This window comes from Thecamonas trahens (genome assembly GCF_000142905.1).
Source record: "Thecamonas trahens ATCC 50062 unplaced genomic scaffold supercont1.9, whole genome shotgun sequence".
NCBI classification, from domain to species: domain Eukaryota; order Apusomonadida; family Apusomonadidae; genus Thecamonas; species Thecamonas trahens.
Window position 1 is genome coordinate 353,044 of NW_013657671.1, and position 16,646 is coordinate 369,689.

The 16,646-nt window shown below is 62.2% G+C and overlaps 7 protein-coding genes across 7 annotated transcripts; 4 read left to right on the top strand and 3 right to left on the bottom strand.

Moving 5' to 3' along the window:
- Positions 1-1,259: 1,259 nt before the first annotated feature.
- AMSG_02365 (uncharacterized protein) lies at positions 1,260-3,045 on the bottom strand (the record flags this gene model as incomplete). Its single annotated transcript, XM_013905455.1, has 2 exons — positions 2,958-3,045; positions 1,260-2,725 (listed from the first exon to the last, which is right to left on the bottom strand). The coding sequence occupies exons 1-2, from the start codon at positions 3,001-3,003 to the stop codon at positions 1,260-1,262; spliced, it is 1,512 nt and encodes a 503-aa protein (XP_013760909.1). The 5' UTR covers positions 3,004-3,045.
- Positions 3,046-3,734: 689 nt separating this feature from the next.
- On the top strand, positions 3,735-5,934 carry AMSG_02366 (uncharacterized protein). The gene has a single exon (XM_013905456.1). The coding sequence runs from the start codon at positions 3,810-3,812 to the stop codon at positions 5,898-5,900; it is 2,091 nt and encodes a 696-aa protein (XP_013760910.1). The 5' UTR covers positions 3,735-3,809; the 3' UTR covers positions 5,901-5,934.
- A 92-nt stretch (positions 5,935-6,026) lies between these two features.
- AMSG_02367 (vacuolar iron transporter) lies at positions 6,027-7,278 on the top strand. Its single transcript, XM_013905457.1, has one exon. The coding sequence runs from the start codon at positions 6,074-6,076 to the stop codon at positions 7,121-7,123; it is 1,050 nt and encodes a 349-aa protein (XP_013760911.1). The 5' UTR covers positions 6,027-6,073; the 3' UTR covers positions 7,124-7,278.
- A 39-nt stretch (positions 7,279-7,317) lies between these two features.
- AMSG_02368 (JMJD7-PLA2G4B protein) lies at positions 7,318-8,909 on the bottom strand (the record flags this gene model as incomplete). Its single annotated transcript, XM_013905458.1, has 2 exons — positions 7,318-8,636; positions 8,902-8,909. The coding sequence occupies 2 exons, from the start codon at positions 8,907-8,909 to the stop codon at positions 7,328-7,330; spliced, it is 1,317 nt and encodes a 438-aa protein (XP_013760912.1). The 3' UTR covers positions 7,318-7,327.
- Positions 8,910-9,174: 265 nt separating this feature from the next.
- Positions 9,175-10,915, bottom strand: AMSG_02369 (pyridoxal-dependent decarboxylase). Its single transcript, XM_013905459.1, has one exon. The coding sequence runs from the start codon at positions 10,892-10,894 to the stop codon at positions 9,212-9,214; it is 1,683 nt and encodes a 560-aa protein (XP_013760913.1). The 5' UTR covers positions 10,895-10,915; the 3' UTR covers positions 9,175-9,211.
- Positions 10,916-11,561: 646 nt separating this feature from the next.
- Positions 11,562-15,636, top strand: AMSG_11707 (uncharacterized protein; the record flags this gene model as incomplete). Its single annotated transcript, XM_013905546.1, has 2 exons — positions 11,562-13,796; positions 14,716-15,636. The coding sequence occupies 2 exons, from the start codon at positions 11,562-11,564 to the stop codon at positions 15,622-15,624; spliced, it is 3,144 nt and encodes a 1,047-aa protein (XP_013761000.1). The 3' UTR covers positions 15,625-15,636.
- Positions 15,637-15,865: 229 nt separating this feature from the next.
- On the top strand, positions 15,866-16,402 carry AMSG_02372 (uncharacterized protein; the record flags this gene model as incomplete). Its single annotated transcript, XM_013905460.1, has 2 exons — positions 15,866-15,884; positions 15,918-16,402. 2 exons carry the CDS (start codon positions 15,866-15,868, stop codon positions 16,400-16,402), a joined length of 504 nt encoding a protein of 167 aa, XP_013760914.1.
- Positions 16,403-16,646: the final 244 nt, after the last annotated feature.

Genomic DNA, 16,646 nt, shown 5'->3' on the forward strand with positions numbered 1-16,646 from the left:
TCCTCCTCCTCCTCCCTCCTCCTTCCTCTCTCTCTCTCTCTCTCTCTCTCTCTCTCTCTTCCCCCCCCCCCCCCCCCCCCCCACCCACTCTCCCTCACCTCCTTCCCCACCTCATTTAGTGGCCAAGTCTGCGGCCAAGTCTGTGCTGACGGTCTCGACTGCCAACGCAAATGAGTACTCGCCGTTCCCCAACTACCAGTTCACCGGTGAGCTGCGGCCGTACCCCCGCGAGCCGCGGCGGACGGTGCCCGACCACATTCCCAAGCCTGATCATGCGCTGGATGGGATTCCTAAGGCCGAGGAGGCGCTCGGCATGTCGACGCAGATTCCGATTATGAGTCCTGAGGACATCGAGCTCATGCGCGAGGTCTGCCGCATCGGCCGCGAGGTCCTTGACGTTGCCGGGCGGTTCATTGAGGTCGGCGTGACCTGTGATGACATCGACCGTGTCTGCCACGAGGCGTGCATCGAGCGTGGAGCGTATCCGTCGCCGCTCAACTATAAGGGCTTCCCGAAGTCTGTCTGCACTTCGGTCAACGAGTGCGTGTGCCACGGTATTCCCGACGGGTACACGCTCAAGGACGGCGACATCATCAACGTCGACGTCTCGGTCTACAAGCACGGCTTGCACGCCGACCTCAACGAGACCTTCCTCGTCGGTAACGTCGACGAGGCTGGCCGCAAGCTCGTCCAGACCACGTACGACTCGCTCGAGGCCGCTATCGCCATGTGCCGCCCGGGTGTCCGCTACCGCGACCTCGGCAAGGCCATCACCAAGGTCGCCCACAAGGCCGGCTTCTCGGTCATCCGCACCTTCTGCGGCCACGGCGTCGGTCGCCTCTTCCATGGCAACCCGTCTATCCCGCACTACAAGAACAACCGTGCTGTCGGCGTCATGAAGCCTGGCCATGTCTTTACCATTGAGCCCATGATCAACGAGGGCACCTATCATGACAAGATTTGGCCCGACGGCTGGACATGCGTGACCGAGGACGGCAAGCGCTCTGCCCAGTTTGAGCACACCATGCTCATTACCGAGGACGGTGTTGAGGTCCTCACCCGCCGCTCCGTCGGCTCGTACATTGACCGCAAGGCCGAGCCGAAGGACGGTGACGCCGCCGCCGCCGCCGCCGCCTCCGCTGACGCCGCCGCCGCTTCGACTGCCGACGCTGCCGCCGCCTCGACAACTGAGGCCTGATTCACTAAAGCTCCTCCTCCTCACCACTTGCAGTCCCTCTTTTTTAAGCGGACGGTAGACTCTACTCCTTGGGCGTCCGCGGCTTGCGCTTGTGCTTGGACTTTTTCACCTTGCGTCGCCGCGAGCTCGACGGTGAGTCGGCCATGGCCGACGACGACGCCGCCGGCGAGTCGGCCGCAGGCGTCGCGTAGCTTGCCGGAGTGCTCGGTGCTGGCGTCACTGCAGCCGATGACGCGGAAGACGCCGTCGGTGCTAGCGGAAGCGCCTTGCGGGTGCGTTTGGACGGCGACGCGCTCTTGTTTGACTTGTGCGACTTGTTCGACTTGCGAGCAGAGCTCGAGGCAGGTGACTGGCGGGTCTGGCTCGCCACTGGCGACGAGACGGTCTTGGGGGCCGGGCTCGCGCTTGAGACTGGCTTGGGCGTCGAAGCCTCGAAGCCGCGGCGCTTGACGGAGGCCTCGCGCCCGTAACGCTCCTCCACGATCTTATACAGGCCCTTGTAGATGCGCCACGAGTAGACGTAGAACTTGGTAAAGCGGGTAAAGAGGTAGAGAGTGATGGTGAACATGACAAAGCGGAACGGCACAATGGACCACAGGACGGTGAGAATGGCCACGCCGATCCACACGTACTTGGTTGTTGCAGGGTAACGCCAGTTGAACAGGTCCTTGTTGCCCTGGATCCACACGTTGGTGTCGCCGATCGAGTTCTGAATGACCTGCATCTGCGACTTGTAGTACGAGATGCCGAGGAAGCCCATGTCGACCTGCTGCTCACCCTCCTGCACGGCAAACGTGTAGTCGTCGTCGTCGGCCGATGTCAGCTTGCCGCCGACCTCGATGTAGTTCCACGACATGTACGCGAGGAGGTACAGCGGAATGAGCGTCGGAATGAGCCAGTTGTTGAGCGAAATGAACGAGTACACCAGGAGCATGGTGAACGATGCCGACGCGTCCTTCCACATCCAGTAGTCCCACTGCCGGTAGTACCAGTTGATGAGCGGCTCGAGGAGGCCATACAGCACTGTGATGTTGCCGATCAGCACCGACATTGAGAACTCGGCAGCCTTCTTCTCGCCCTTGACCGCGTACACATCCACTTCCTCGTTGAGAAAGTATGCTGCAACCTCAGAAACACGCGAGTACGTGTACTCGATCCGCAGGTGGATAGAGCCGGTGATCTCCTTGCCCTCGGCCCGCCCCACCTGGGCTCCCTCCACGCCAGCCATCCGATCCTTGAGCGACCACCACGCGTCGCGCTTGGATCCGTTCTCTAGCTCCTCCAGCGAAATCTCCACCTGCCCGAGAAACACGTCCTTCTCCATCTTGTTCTTGTCAAACACGTCGACAAAGATCTTGGCCTTGCGCGACCGGACCTCAAAGAAGAACGGCTCCTGCTTCTTCCACACCGGATTGTTCGAGTCGGACACTGTGTACGTTGACTCCCACTTGTCCGCAAACGTCACCACCACATATGGATCCGACTGGCTCCACCGATCCGCTTGCATCAGATCCCTTGCCTCCACCACTATCCGTCCCAACGGGCAGCACACACACAGACGCACACATCGCCAGCCCCCCGTCCCCACCCCAGCAAGCAGTTCACCATCCCCATCATCCCCCGCATCCAGCCCATACACACCATTGTTTCCAAGATAACCAACCAGTGAGTCAGCCCAGAACCACCGCACCCTTGTCGAGGCCCCAGCCCCCTCCCCCTCCCCCCCCCCCCCCCTCCCCCCCCACCCCGCACAACATACCCTGCACCTCGAGCTTGCCCACATCTATCTGCGACGCGTCTTCCATACTACGCTCGGCTGCGGGAACAGAAGCCTGTTCGACAACGTCGTAGTGGAGTGTGGCGACTAAAGACAAAGCATAGCCGTTGCTGTTGGCCTTGGCCTGGTCGACGGCGGCCAGTGTGACCAGTGCGGCGAGAGGCGCCGCTCCGCACTCGTTGTGACGTTTGTCGTTGCCAGCAACACTTTCTCCCTCAAGCCCAGCTGCAATTCGGTCCAGTACTTGCAGCGGCTCTCTTGGGTGACGTTTTCATCATCTGAATTATATCACCAGAGATACCAGTAGTACACACTCAATTTCATCATACATGCCTATTGCGAGTACCATCGGTAGCTTGTGTGCCACAGAGGAGAGCTGTAAAAGGAGACGGATGAGCCGCAAACAAAGGGCAGGCGACAGTTCATATTTTTTTTTCATTGCAGAGATTGAAGGAAAGGAGGGGCGGGCTGCAAACGGCCAAAAAGATCAAGGTAGTGCGACATGATCCGCCACGTTGGGCCGACAACGCCACCACCTCACCCCGCCTGGCGGTGCCTACTATCGGCAGACAACAGCAGGCGTGCGGTCCTTGGAGCTCCGCAACGTTAGCAGGTCTCCACTTTTATCTCGCTGTCTTTCTTGTTGTTGTGACAAGGCCAACCCCTTTGCTTACGCCCCTCCTCGCCCCCCCCCTCGCCGCCTTTGTTGCCGAGCCCGTGTTCGGCGGCCTTCCTTGAGTCGGCGTGTGCCTCCACCGCCCGCGACCGACCCGTATCCCCCCCCCATTTCCCCCTCCCCCCTGCCTTTGTTCCTGGGTAGTGTAACGACCAGGTATGGTTGTTGTGACCATGGAGCGACCGCAGGCCGTTCCACACGGCGGGGCAGCAGCCATGGAGGTGACCAAGAGCCACCCGAGCTCGCCAGACAAGAACCAGCGCAAGCGCAAGCGAGCCGAGCCACAGCCTGCTGCCGGCGACGGCGATGCGGGGCGTGGACCGCGGCCCGGTGGCGGAAAGGCGAACAAGCACCTGGCTGGGACCGAGCAGGGTGCAGTGCTTGCCGCCGAGGGCTCGACTCGGCGCAAGCGACGCAAGAAGGTCAAGTCGAAGGAGTTCAACATGCAAGAGCCGCAAAAGACGCCGCAGCTGAGATTCTGCTTTGAGCTCCTCCTCCGGCTCATCAACCACAAGTTCTCTGCGCCGTTCCGGGCGCCGGTCGATCCGGTGGCGCTCGGCCTTGACGATTACTTTGACGTCATCGACGAGCCGATGGACCTCGGGTCGATTCGGACCAAGATCTCCAACCTCGGCTACAGCCACGAGTCGAGTTTTATCCGCGATGTCCGGCTGGTCTTTTCCAACTGCATCCGGTACAACTCGCTCAACTCGGACGTCGGGTTTATGGCCCAGGAGCTGTCAAATCTGTTTGAGGACCAGCTGGCGCGCATGCCATGCCGCAAGTCGGGCAATCGGTATGTGCCCAAGGTTGTGACGGCGCGCAAGGGCGGTGCGGCGGCACCTGCGGCAGCCGCCGGACCCAAGGCAGCCGCTAGCAGCACCGCACCGCCTCCGACGGTCGCGTCCGCTCCCGCCGCCACAGCTCCGGCAGCTCGCGAGGCCGCCGAAGTCGCGGCTGTGACCCCGACCCGTCTCCGCCTGGACACGTCGCTGACAACAACGCGCGGGCGTGTTGCATCAAAGCACACCTCGCCGCCAAGCACTCCGCTGCCGCGTGCAGTTAACCCGCTCTCGCCGCCCGACAGCAAGGCAAAGGCTGCGGCCGGCGGCAAGGGCAGTCGGGAGCCGGACGCACCCAGCGCCGCCCGCTCACTCGACCTCGACGTCACCGCCACTGTGGATGAGGCGTCGAAAGCGAGCACGCACAAGGAGGTGGCCAAAGGGAAGGGCAGCAAGGGCAGCAAGGGCAGCAAGGGCAGCAAGGGCAGCAAGGGCAGCAAGGGCAGCAAGGGCAAGTCGAGCACAGGCAAGGGCAAGGCCAAGGGAAAGGACGCTACTGGCAGCGAGCAAGATGCGGCCGAGGAAGGCGCAAGCGGCGAAAAGGCGGAGACGCCCAAGGCCGTGGCAGCGCCCGAGACCGCACCGGGCGACGCGGCTGCGTCGCCGAGCGTCCACGAGCGTCTGGACTGGCGCGACTGGGCCGAGCTGGCACATCAGGCGCTGCTCGAGTATCCGAGCCTCGCCTTTCAGGCAGGTACCATCCTTGAGATTATCAACAGGGTTTCCGAGGTCGAGATCGAGACCTCGGGCTCGCCGTCGGCGGAGCACGAGGCTATCAAGCAGCTCACGCTTGCGCTGCTGAAGGAGATTTCCGCGTCGGGTCGCAACGCGCGGTTTGTTCACGACTCGCGCAATGGCCTCTTCCGGCTCAATCCGCATGTCGAGCACATTCGCACATCGCGGCTCCACGCAGATGCCTGCGCAGTCTGCTCCGACATTGGTGACCTCATCTGCTGCGACTCGTGCCCGCGGGTGTACCACGCCGACTGCGTCGGCTCGCGCGCGCCGCCGATCGACGCCGCCGTCTGGCACTGCCCCGAGTGCGACTTTCTATCCGGTTTCCAGGCCCACCAGTTGGCCGGCCTGACCATGGCGTCGCCGGCCTCGGCCGTCCCACTCGACCGCCTCGACTCGCACTCGATGTCGCCCATGTCGCCGATGGACACGGCACCGTCATACCCGGTCGGCTCGCCGCTCCACGTTCTCAACTCGGCCGCGGTCAACATTGACGACGACGTCGTCGACGTCGACGACGACGTCATTCCGGCAATCAGCCTCGACAACTACGCGCACGTCCCTGCCCTCCCATTCGCCGACATCTCGGCGTTGTCGCCCTCGCCCTCGGCTTCGCGTATGCTCCGCCGCTTCCAGCCGTTTGTGCCCTCACCGCCCGAATGGTCACTGTGATGCCAGCCCTTGATGAATTCAATCACCAGAGCAATTAGCAGGTAGTTCCAGCATCGCGTGTAACGCCAGCCTGTCACGCCGAGCCCATCTCCCCTCAAACTCCCCCACCCCCAACTTGCACGTACCGTTGCTCGTAACCGAGGCACCTGTCTCTCACACTCATCTCTACCGTGATGCACTCAGTGTCTTCGTACTACTCATCGTACTACTACTCGGACGACGAGGGAGCCAAGTCGCCTTCGCCACGGGCCGGGCGGCGGAGTCGCGATGCGGCGAAACCATCCCGGGAGGAGGGACGGGTGAACAAGGCGAGCAAGACGAGCAAGACCACCACGGGAGGGAGCAAGACGGCAATGGCCGGTACAGGTGGTGCGGATGGGAATGCGGGTATCTCTACGGCGGAAAAGTACCGCAAGGCACGGGCAGCGCATGCAAGTGGCGACGTGGAGGCCATGCGGGCGGCGCACGCAGCGCATGTTGAGAATCACGCCGAGGCCGGATCGTACGTCAAGGCGCTGGTCTTTGGTGGGCTGGATGGCATCGTGACCACGTTTGCTGTTGTGGCAGGCGTGGCTGGCGCCAACCTCTCGACCGGCATTGTCCTCGTTCTTGGCCTCGCCAACCTCATCGCCGATGGCCTCTCGATGGGCGTCGGTGAGTTTGTGTCGGGCAAGGCCGAGCTGGAGTTCATGCGGTCGGAGCGCAAGCGCGAGGAGTGGGAGGTCGACCACGCCATCGAGCATGAAAAGCAGGAGATGGTTGAACTGTACACAGCCAAAGGCATGACCGAAGACGACGCCGTCACTGTGGTCGACATCATCTCCAAGGATCCCAAGCTCTTTGTCGACATCATGATGGTCGAGGAGCTCGGCCTCAACCCAGACGACGAGAACGAGTCGCCGGCCAAGCAAGGCCTTGTCATGTTCTTCTCGTTCCTCATCTTTGGTGCCGTCCCGCTCGTCGCATACATTGTCTCGCGCCTTGCCGGCGTCGGCGGCAAGGGCGGCGTCGACGCCAACTTTGCTGTCTCGTGTGCCATGACCGCCGTCACCCTCTTCATCCTCGGTGCATTCAAGCAGCACATCTCCATGCACGGCAAGATTGGCTCCATCATCAAGGGCGGCCTCATCATGGTTCTCAACGGTGGTGTCTCGGCCTCGGCTGCGTTCTTCGTCGGTCTCTTCCTCCGCTTCCTCATCGAGGAGGATTCGGACGCCGCCTAACTCTATTCTCAGTCCCATCAGTCGTGGCTTGGATTTCTTAGTCTCATGCTACCATTATCAATGTCATACACCCAAGCTTCAATCCAATTTCTCGCATGTCTGGCGATCTGTTGGCGAAGCTGTCCGGGGGGGGGGGGGGAGGGCGACGCTCGCACCGACGTTTACTTCGTCGTCGGACGGAGCGGCAGGGTGCCTGCGGAGTGGTCAGATGTCGTGCAGTGGATCAAAGGTTGTCTCCGAGTCGAGCGAGTCTGTTGCCGAGTCGGTGGACGACGACGCCGCGGCTGTGTCCGACGACGACGATGAGGGGCCGTCGTAGAGGAAGCGCTCGCCAAGGATGGCCTGTGCGGCGGACTCTGTGGCGTTGAATAGATCGACGTAGTCGTAGGGCACGTCATGCTTGAACCAGTAGTTGAGGGCGATGCACTTGCCCTCGGCATCGACAGACTGAGAGACCTGATGGTACCAGTGTGTAGGGAGGAAGAGCATGTCGCCCTCCTCCAGAGTGACGTCAATGGGTGCGGCGTACTTGAAGAGGGGGTGGCGGGCATAGTCCGGCGAGAGTGGGTCGACAGCGATCCAGTTCTGGTGCTTGATGGGCGCGACCTCGTCGATGAACCACTCGCCGTCGGGCGACTTGTCGAAGAAGGCCTTGCGGAATCGAGCTTCGTAGAGAAAGATGGAGGAGAGCGGCGAGTAGAGGCGGAACGACTTTTGGCCGCGGACAACTAGATACAGGTTGTCCATGTAGTCGTTGTGGAGTGGCGAAAAGCAGCCCTCGCCGCCCATCCACAGATTGACCGAGTCGATGGCGGCGGGGAAGAAGCCAAAGCCGCGCATGTCGACGTCGCCCTTGAGCTCTGGGAATTGCTTGGTAAAGTTGTTCTCATTGGACGAGACGTAGTACTTGTCTGGAAGGGCAGAGTTTGCGTGGCCGTTGGTCTTGGACGCCTTTGCGGACTTCTTCCTGTTCTTCTGGGCCTTGATCTTGGACGCCTTGGCAGTCTTCCTCTTGCTCTTCTTCTGGGCCTTGGCCTTGGACTTGGACTTGGACTTGGCAGAGTCGGCCTCAGAGTGGAGAAGGGAGATGAGGTCTGTGACGCGCATAGTGACGAGCTTGGGATCGACGTGATGGCCACCAACGATGGTGCCTGAGCCAGCCGAGTACGGCATGACGTTGACGTTGATCTTGCGCTTGCCGATGGCGTCGTCAAGGTAGTCAAGATCCCACTTTGCGCGAGCCGGCCAGTGCTCTGCGGCGCCGCGGATGATGACGGGCCTATTGTGGGCGACGTACTTGCGCATAAAGGTGGACGCCGATGGCGGCGAGATGACCTTGACCTTGCGCGGGATGGGACCATGCCGACGCTCAAACTCTGCCACAGCCGCCTTTTGAACCTTGAGCGCTGCACGAGCTGCCGCAAACCTTCTAGCCTCTGAGCGTGGTGCGATACCCGGCGGGTAATCTGCGCCCCATGATGCCGGTTGCGGGAGCGGGTCCGACGGCGGCGACCTGGAGGGAGGGGGGTGGGTGGGGGGTGGGGGGGGGGGGGGGTGAGTATGAGTGGAAGGAGAGGAGGGGAGGGGAGGGAGGGGAGGGGAGAGAGAGAGAGTGTGTGTGTATGTGTGCGTACATTGAGAATGAGGGTGTGGATGTGGAGGGGATGGAGACGGAGGACGGCAGTGACAGCGAGTATGAGGAGGAGGAGGAGGAGGGTGAGGAGGGTGAGGAGGAGCCACTGTGGGAGGAGGATGAGGATGAGGATGAGGATGAAGACGAGGACATGGTTGAGGGTGTGGAAGGTGTGGTGGGATGAAAGTGGGGATGGATGTGGGGATGGTGGAGTGGGTGGGCGGGAGAGGGGTAGTGATGGTGGTGAGGGTGAAGGTGAGCAGGTGAGGCGGTGTGGCGTGGTGACACGCAGGCAAGCTGAGGCCGACCGAGGCCGACCGGGGCCAAGACCGACCGAGGCCAACAGCGAGGGGATAGGGAACGGATGGGGTGGATCGGGCGGCGGGGCACTGAGCGACTTTACTGATGGCATCGCGTTGTGATGGGATGGCGGGCGAAGAGGTGTGTGGAGGCGACTACGGCTTGAGGATGATGTCCATAAAGCCGGTGAGGAGCTCATCGACGACAGTGCGGTCCGGAATGGTGCCGGCCATGCCGTAGATGCCGGCCATGCCCTCAGAGGCACGCTCGGGATGAGCGCGGGCTTCGGCGACAGATTCACGGAGGTCAGCAAGCATGGGCTCAACGAGGTCGGTCTGCCGACCGCCAATCATCCAGTGGACGCAAGTCGGCTTGATGAGGCGGGTGAGATCCCATTTGCGAGCAGTCATCTCGTCAGCAACCTGCAGGATGTTGACGGCTGGATCATCAGAGTCAAAGGCGATGACGGCGGCGTCAGGCTCGCCGAGGACACGAAGACCGTCGATGGCGTTGATGCCGTCGACGAGGGCCTCAAAAGCGTCGTGAATCTCGTTGGCGGCGGCGACGTAGCCGTCCCAGCCCTGGGCCACCATGGCGGCCCAGGCGGCGGCGATGGTGCCGCCAGGGCGCGAGCCGGCAAACGACGGCGAGCAGTAGAGGCCGCCGGGCCACGTCGTGGCCTGGAAGTACTGGTGCTTGCGAATCTCCGGCGAGGCATAGAGGATGACCGAGGCGCCCTTGTGGGCACAACCGTACTTGTGCAGGTCGGCAGACATGGAGGTGACGCCGGGGACGGAAAAGTCAAAGTTGGGGCCGAGGCGGCCCTCGGCCTTGAGGAACGGCAGCAGGTAGCCGCCGAGGCATGTGTCGACATGCAGCGGGATGCCGCGGTCGGCAGCAATGGCCGCCATCTCCTCGACAGGATCGATGACACCGTGCGGGTAGCCCGGCGCCGAGGCGACTGCCATGATGGTGTTCGACGAGAGAGCAGCGGCAAAGGCCGAGACGTCAGCGCGAAAGTCGGGGCCGAGCGGGACAACGACCAGTTTGACGCCGAGCAGGTGCGCGCCCTTGTTGAGAGCCGGGTGGGCTGAGAGCGGAATAACCAGCTCGGGCGCAGTGATGCCGCGGGTGGCGAGCGCCATGTCGCGGTACGTCTTGATGGCCATGATGAGTGACTCGGTTCCGCCCGAAGTCATGGTCCCGCACGCCTCGGGCCCGCCGCACATCATCGAAGCCGACATGGCAACAACCTCGGCCTCAAACTTGCGGAGGCCGGGGAAGAGCATCGGGTACAGCGCGTTCGAGTAGGTAAAGGCCTGATAGGCGGCCATGGTGGCTTTGGAGACCTTGCCGCCGGCCTCGTGGTAGATGCCGCCAAACGCCTTCTTGCCCTCGTACATCTTCTGCTCACTGGTGAGCACAGCCATGGTACTCTCGATCTCGGCCAGCGGCAGCCCGCTCGGAGGCAGCGAGGTGTAGACCGGAAGCGCCTGCATGGCGTCCGAGGTCTCGCCGAGAACCACAGCCTCGATCTCCTTGAGTGTCTTGGCCTGCTCGGCTGCAACGACGCCAGCAAGGCCCGGCATGCCGCGGACCGACCGCAGCACTGCACCAAGTGCCGCAGACCGGGCATCGGCATTAGTTGCGAGTCGCACAAGCTGGCGGAGGAGGCGGAAGAAAAACAGAGCGAGCAGCACGCGTTGCAGGCCCACCACCACAGGCTGGGCGAGGGCCCAGGCGAGCCAGGTACACGCCACGCCTGCAACCGGGTGGGCGTGGAGTGCCTCCCAGGAAGAGCTGAGGGTCGAGCTGAGGGTCGAAGCCACGGTTTCCATGTTACAGGTCGAGGAGTGGGATGTGCGGAGTGTGGGGCTGGGCGTGAGCGTGCGGGTGCTGCCCCCTCCCCTCCCCCCGCCACTTTGGCTGCGTCAGCAAGCAGTGAGCGGAGGCGCGCGGAGACAATTCTTTTTCTTTGGGGGGGGGGGGGGGGCGAGGATGGGGGGGAAGGAGGGAGGTTGGGTGGGAAAGGGGAGGGGGGGGGGGTCAAGCTATGAAACAGCCCACCACATCCCCCTACATCCCCCTTTCGACTACATATATGTAGTGGCTAGGGGGATGTGGTGGGCTGCTTCAAGCCAGCGGGGGAGGGGATAGGGCTGGAGGGCAAGGACGCAATGCGATCAGTACATGTGGGTGAAGTTGTGGTGGCGGACGGTAAGGTGGTTGCGGTAGTGGGGAGATTGTATGTTGAAACAATATGTAGTCGCTAAGGGGGGCAGTGGTGGGCTGTTTCATACGTGGCTAACGAGGTCAGTTGCACTTTGTGCTGCACAATTTGGTGTTGCAGTTGCAGTTTCCTTGTCATTTTTTGGAAAGGGCACACACCTCCATAAAACCGAGCCTGTCCAGGTTGCCGTGGTGGGCAAGGCGCGGGGCATCACTCATCTCGAAGCTCAAGAAGGAGAAAGACCAATTGCGTAGCCTGACGGTAGGAGAAGAGCCATGAGTAATGCGATGCCTTCGTGGTTCTTTACCCGCTGTGCGGAGAATCCCGGAGCAGGGTATGCCGTCGGCCTGCCGGCGGCAAACGTGGTGATGGCTGAATCGTACGCCATTGTGAGCGATGAGGTGCCTGACGATGTCACGACTCAAGTCGAGCTCAAGTTGGACCTGAAGATGTGTAACAATTGTGGCCGCCGGATGCCGAAGGAGGTGACAAGGAGCGAGAACTGGGCAGACGGCTTCTGCCGTGCCTACGACATGGTGTACTTTTGCCAGCCAGCGTGCAAGAGGTACTTTCTTGTTCCGGAGTGGAATCATGCTGAGCGCGGAAGTGAGAGCGCGGCAGCGAGCGGCCACCAAGCTCAAAGCCAGTACGGAATGCTTGCTTTGCCTGACGAGCTCCTGGTCTACATCCTTGGCTCCCTGGATCCACAGGCGTTTGCGGCGCTGGCAGCAAGCTGCAAGAGGCTGTGGCGGATTGCCCACGATCGCCGTCTGCTGAGCAAGATGCTCCAGAAGAACATCTACGCGTGTAAGCTGATGGCCAGCGACACGAGGTTGCCTGATCGTGGAGCGATGAGCACGACGTGGCTGTACATGATGGCGACGTCGGCAGAGGAGAGCACGGATCGACAGGACTTCTTCAACTGCGCGTGGGAACGCGGGTGGGTCCGGATTGCGGTCAAGACTGCGTGCAAGCTTGTGTCGGAGTTTCCCGGCTCGAGCGAGGAGCTGGGCCTCCTGTGGATGTCGTCGGACGAGATTGTGGCAGATGCCAAAGACGCGGTCTCTGCCGGCATGTTGGCGAGCCCGCTTGCGTGCGTTGAGGCCGAGGTGATTGCGGTGGTGCAGCGCGCGATGGTGCGCGGCGGCGAGCGCGCGCATCGCGGACGTGAGCTTATGGCTGCTTTGGCCCCGGGCAGCTCTCTTGTCCGGCGCGGAAGCTGGATTCTGCGCAGCGATGTGATGGCTGCGGTGGAAACTCGCTTCCCTCACGCGACGTCGAGTGGCAAAGTCAGAAGCCTGGTGATCGAGTACCTGGACAACGGTGGCGAGTCCACCACTCCTGCGGATCTTGTGCGCAACTTTAGCCGGCAAGAAACCATGTTTGCACCGACTGCGGATGTCGACGAGTGGATTCCGATTCCGGCGCTGGCCGCAGCGCGCACAGCGGTGCGCAACGGGGAGGTGCTGGCACCGCCGCTCACGCCGCGGCTGATCGGCGTGCTCTCGGCCACCAGCATCAACAAGGTGACGACGGCATGGCTCGACGCGCGAGTGACGAAAGCGACTACGAGCGAGGAGCTCGAGTCGATTGTGGCCGAAGCTTCGCGCTGGCCGAGCGTGATCGCGGCTGAGCGAGAGCTGGACGCCGCTGTCTACCGTTTCTGGTTCGTCACTGACAAGATTGTCCCCGTTGAGATGGCGGCGCTCAAGGCGGCAATGGCCAAGAGTGGCATTCCATCGTGGCGTCACAATGTTGCCGCCATGTTTCTCATGCCTGCGGCTGCTGACGGGACCGTCACCCCGCGCACACTCGACCATGGGGCGCATGCAGAGTCCGATGCGATAGCGGGCGCGATGGCGGCGGTGGTCAGCGCCCTGGTCCCGTTCAGCACCCGGCTGGACGAGCTCAGATCGCGGAGGATTGTGGCCAAGGACGTACAGCTGGACAACTCCAGCCACCACCTTGTCACCGACTATGTGGTGAACGGCGACGAAGCGACTCTGGAGGAGCTAAAGCTCCTTCGCCGGCTCGACTGGGAGTTCTGGAAGCCGCGTGAGGATGAGATCTGGGAACGCTGCGGTGGATGGACAGGTGGCCTCAGCGTGCTGCGCCTGGCGTTCGAGTGGATGAAGCCAACGGCGTCGCAGGCCCAGCGGATTGCGTTTCTGAAGAAGGCAGCCGACTTTTGCCCTTCTCTTGCACGGCATCAAGACGACCTGCATGACTCGCGCAATATCCTGGATTTCCTCAACCAGGGCGTCGGATCGGCGATGTTTGACTTTGTCAAGACCAATGTGCCGGCCACCGACCACCCGAGCTTCCACACCCGTGTCTTCCGATGGATAGACAAAATGGACACCATTTGCTCATGCACGGCCACGGCCTGTCGCGTGCACGGCACATACGATGTGCCCGTCTCGGTCTGCAACGCGGTGATTCGGATCTTCGCCGCGTCCAACTCGATCCCGGAGCTCTTCGAACGGCTCGGCGATACCTCGGCGTGGGACGTGGAGTCAAGGCCGTCCTCAAGCTCGAGCGATGAGGAGGGAGAGTATTCGAGCGATGAGGAGGAAGACGAGAAAGAGGATTCGAGTGATGAGTAAATCCGGCCATGCTTGTGTGTGTGCGTGTGTGACGAAGCCCTGCAATGGGATGGTGAAGATGTGCATCTGCGTGAGGACGTCGAAACCGTGACAAATTTCAGCGATCGTCCCTCGAGCAGGCTGTCTGTTGGGGCCGGAATCAAGTACGATATCTGTGATTCAGGCATGTGATCAGGATCAAAGGAGTGTGGGCCAGTATGTAGTCTTGATTGAAGGGGAGGGGGTGATGTCGAAAGAGAAGAAGTGAGGGCGAGAGAAAGAGAGAGAGAGAGAAAGCGAGGAGAGAGAGAGAGAGCGCGAGGAAAGTGAGTTTCGCTCGGGCAAGAAGAAAGGCGGGCGTTGTGTTTGTGACCGAACGAACGAACGAACGAACGAACGAACGAACGAATGAATGAATGATGGCCAGCCAGACCAGCTGAGAGGCTGAAGCACGAGTCGCGAGGTGAAGCCTCTGGCAGACCGGGTAGCCAAGCCCTTTGCAAGGGCAGACGAACGAGGGGATATCTCTCATACTTGCTTCCTCCTTTACTTTCACTATCATGCTCCGTTCTCTTGCCACTCCTGTTGCCGCAGCTGCTGCTGCCGTAAGGACTGCCGCTAGCGCAGCTGCCTTTTCCTCAGAGGTGGTACGTGTGGAGGGAGGAGGGGAAAGGGGCGGGCCGGGGGGGGGGGGAGGGGGGGAAGAGGGGATGGGGATGGGGATGACTCATGGATGATATGGTCGGTTGGTGGCGGTGTGGACGGGCGTATGGATGGGGGGTTGGTACTCACGGATGGGTCTGTGTCGGTCTTGTTGGGGTGGCGGACGGGTGGCTGGGGATAGACCGTGGGCTTCATCGGCCTCGGCAACATGGGTGCCCATATGGCGACGAACCTGTCCAAGGCTGGCCACCCGCTGGTGGTGTACGATGTGTTCCCTGAGGCTGCCACGCGGCTGGCAGCGGAGGCGCCGAGCAACGTGGTGGTGGCGGGCTCGCCGGCCGACGTCGGCGCGTCCAAGGCCGAGGTCATTGTGACCATGCTGCCGTCGTCGCCGCACGTCGAGTCGGTGTACAACGGGCCCGACGGCGTGTTTGCCGGGGCGGGCGACGCGTCGAAGTTCTGCATTGATGCGTCGACGATCTCGCCGCCTGTGGCTGCCGCCGTGGCCGAGTCGGCCAAGTCCAAGGGCCACGTCCTCATCGACGCGCCGGTCTCGGGTGGCACCATCGGGGCCGAGAACGCGACGCTGACGTTTATGGTTGGGGCCGAGAAGGCCGAGTTTGAGCAGGCGCGGGCGGTGCTTGGCCGGATGGGCCAGAACATTGTCCACTGCGGCTCGCACTCGACCGGCCAGGTCGCCAAGGTTGCCAACAACCTCGTTCTCGGCATTTCCATGATCGCGGTCAACGAGGCCATGAACCTTGGCGTCAAGTCGGGCATGGACCCCAAGGTCCTTGCCGGTATTTTCAACACCTCGTCGGCCCGCTGCTGGTCGTCGGACACGTACAACCCGTGCCCGGGGGCCATGGATGGTGTCCCGGCCGCGCGCGGCTTCACTGGCGGATTTGCCGCCCCGCTCATGGCCAAGGACCTCTCGCTCGCCATCGAGGCCGCCAACGCCATCAACGCCCCGCTCAACCTCGGCTCCTCTGCCCATGCTCTCTACCGGCTCATGTGCACCAACGGCATGTCGGACCTCGACTTTTCTGGCTACTGGCAGATGCTCCAGGACAAGCCCTCGTCCAAGTGAACGATCTCCCGCACGAATCCCTCTCCGACCACCTTGTACCCAATCACCGTCCGCCTGATCACCTTTCACCCGGTCACCCGCCCGTCACCGTCCCACGCCGCTCTTAACGTGGTTGGCGGTGTGTGGCCAACAACCAAACTCGCGCAAGATCCTCACCTCACCCTCTAGCCCCCTACCACCACACCACCTCACCCTCCCCCCCTCCCCCCCCCCCCCCCCCCCCACCCCCGCCCACCCACCCATGCCGTTCAGCCCAGGACGTATTCCCAGCACACCACGGCACCCGTCTTCAGGGGCCCTGCGCCCGCCGCCGGGCCTCTCTGCGGTGCTCTCGCCTGCGGTGGCGGCGGCTCTGGAGAGCTCTGCGGCGGCGCCGCGAGCGTCTGCCCACGAGAAGAAGGCCTGGGAGCTGGCCATGTCTCCGGTCAAGGGGTTCTTCATGACGGGCTTTATGCTGTGGATGTCTGGCTCGTCGGTTGGCATCTTCTCCATGATGATGACGTACATGGCTCTCTCGGCGCCCGTCTCCGCCATGATGAACGTCTCGAACGTGTTCAAGGGCCTCGCCAAGGCCGCCAAGCTGACTACCGGCAAGGAGCCGTCGTTCCTCCTGCAGAAGATTGCCTACCTCCTCCTCCAGTGCGTCGCCCTCGCTCTCGGCCTGTGGAAGCTCAAGTCGCTCGGCCTCCTGCCCACAAAGCTCTCCGATCTCTTTGGCCACATGAACGTCCGTCATCCGCTCCATCTCGTCATCCCGGCCGATCTGCCTGCGCTCTAGTCCTCGTTGCCGTTGTCCCTGCTCTCCTTGTCGACCACCCGCGTCCTACATTACCACAGCTGTGACTGTGACCGTGTCTGTGGGACGACGTGATGAGAGAGAGCGAGCGAGCGAGAAGGAAGGGGGTTGAGGCTGATGTTTCTTATGGTCTCCCCCTCTCTCTTCCTCCCTCTTCCTCTCATCCATGCCGCTCTTCCCGCTAGCCGATCTTGATCAAAGCCTTTCTTCGCACCCCCCCCCCCTA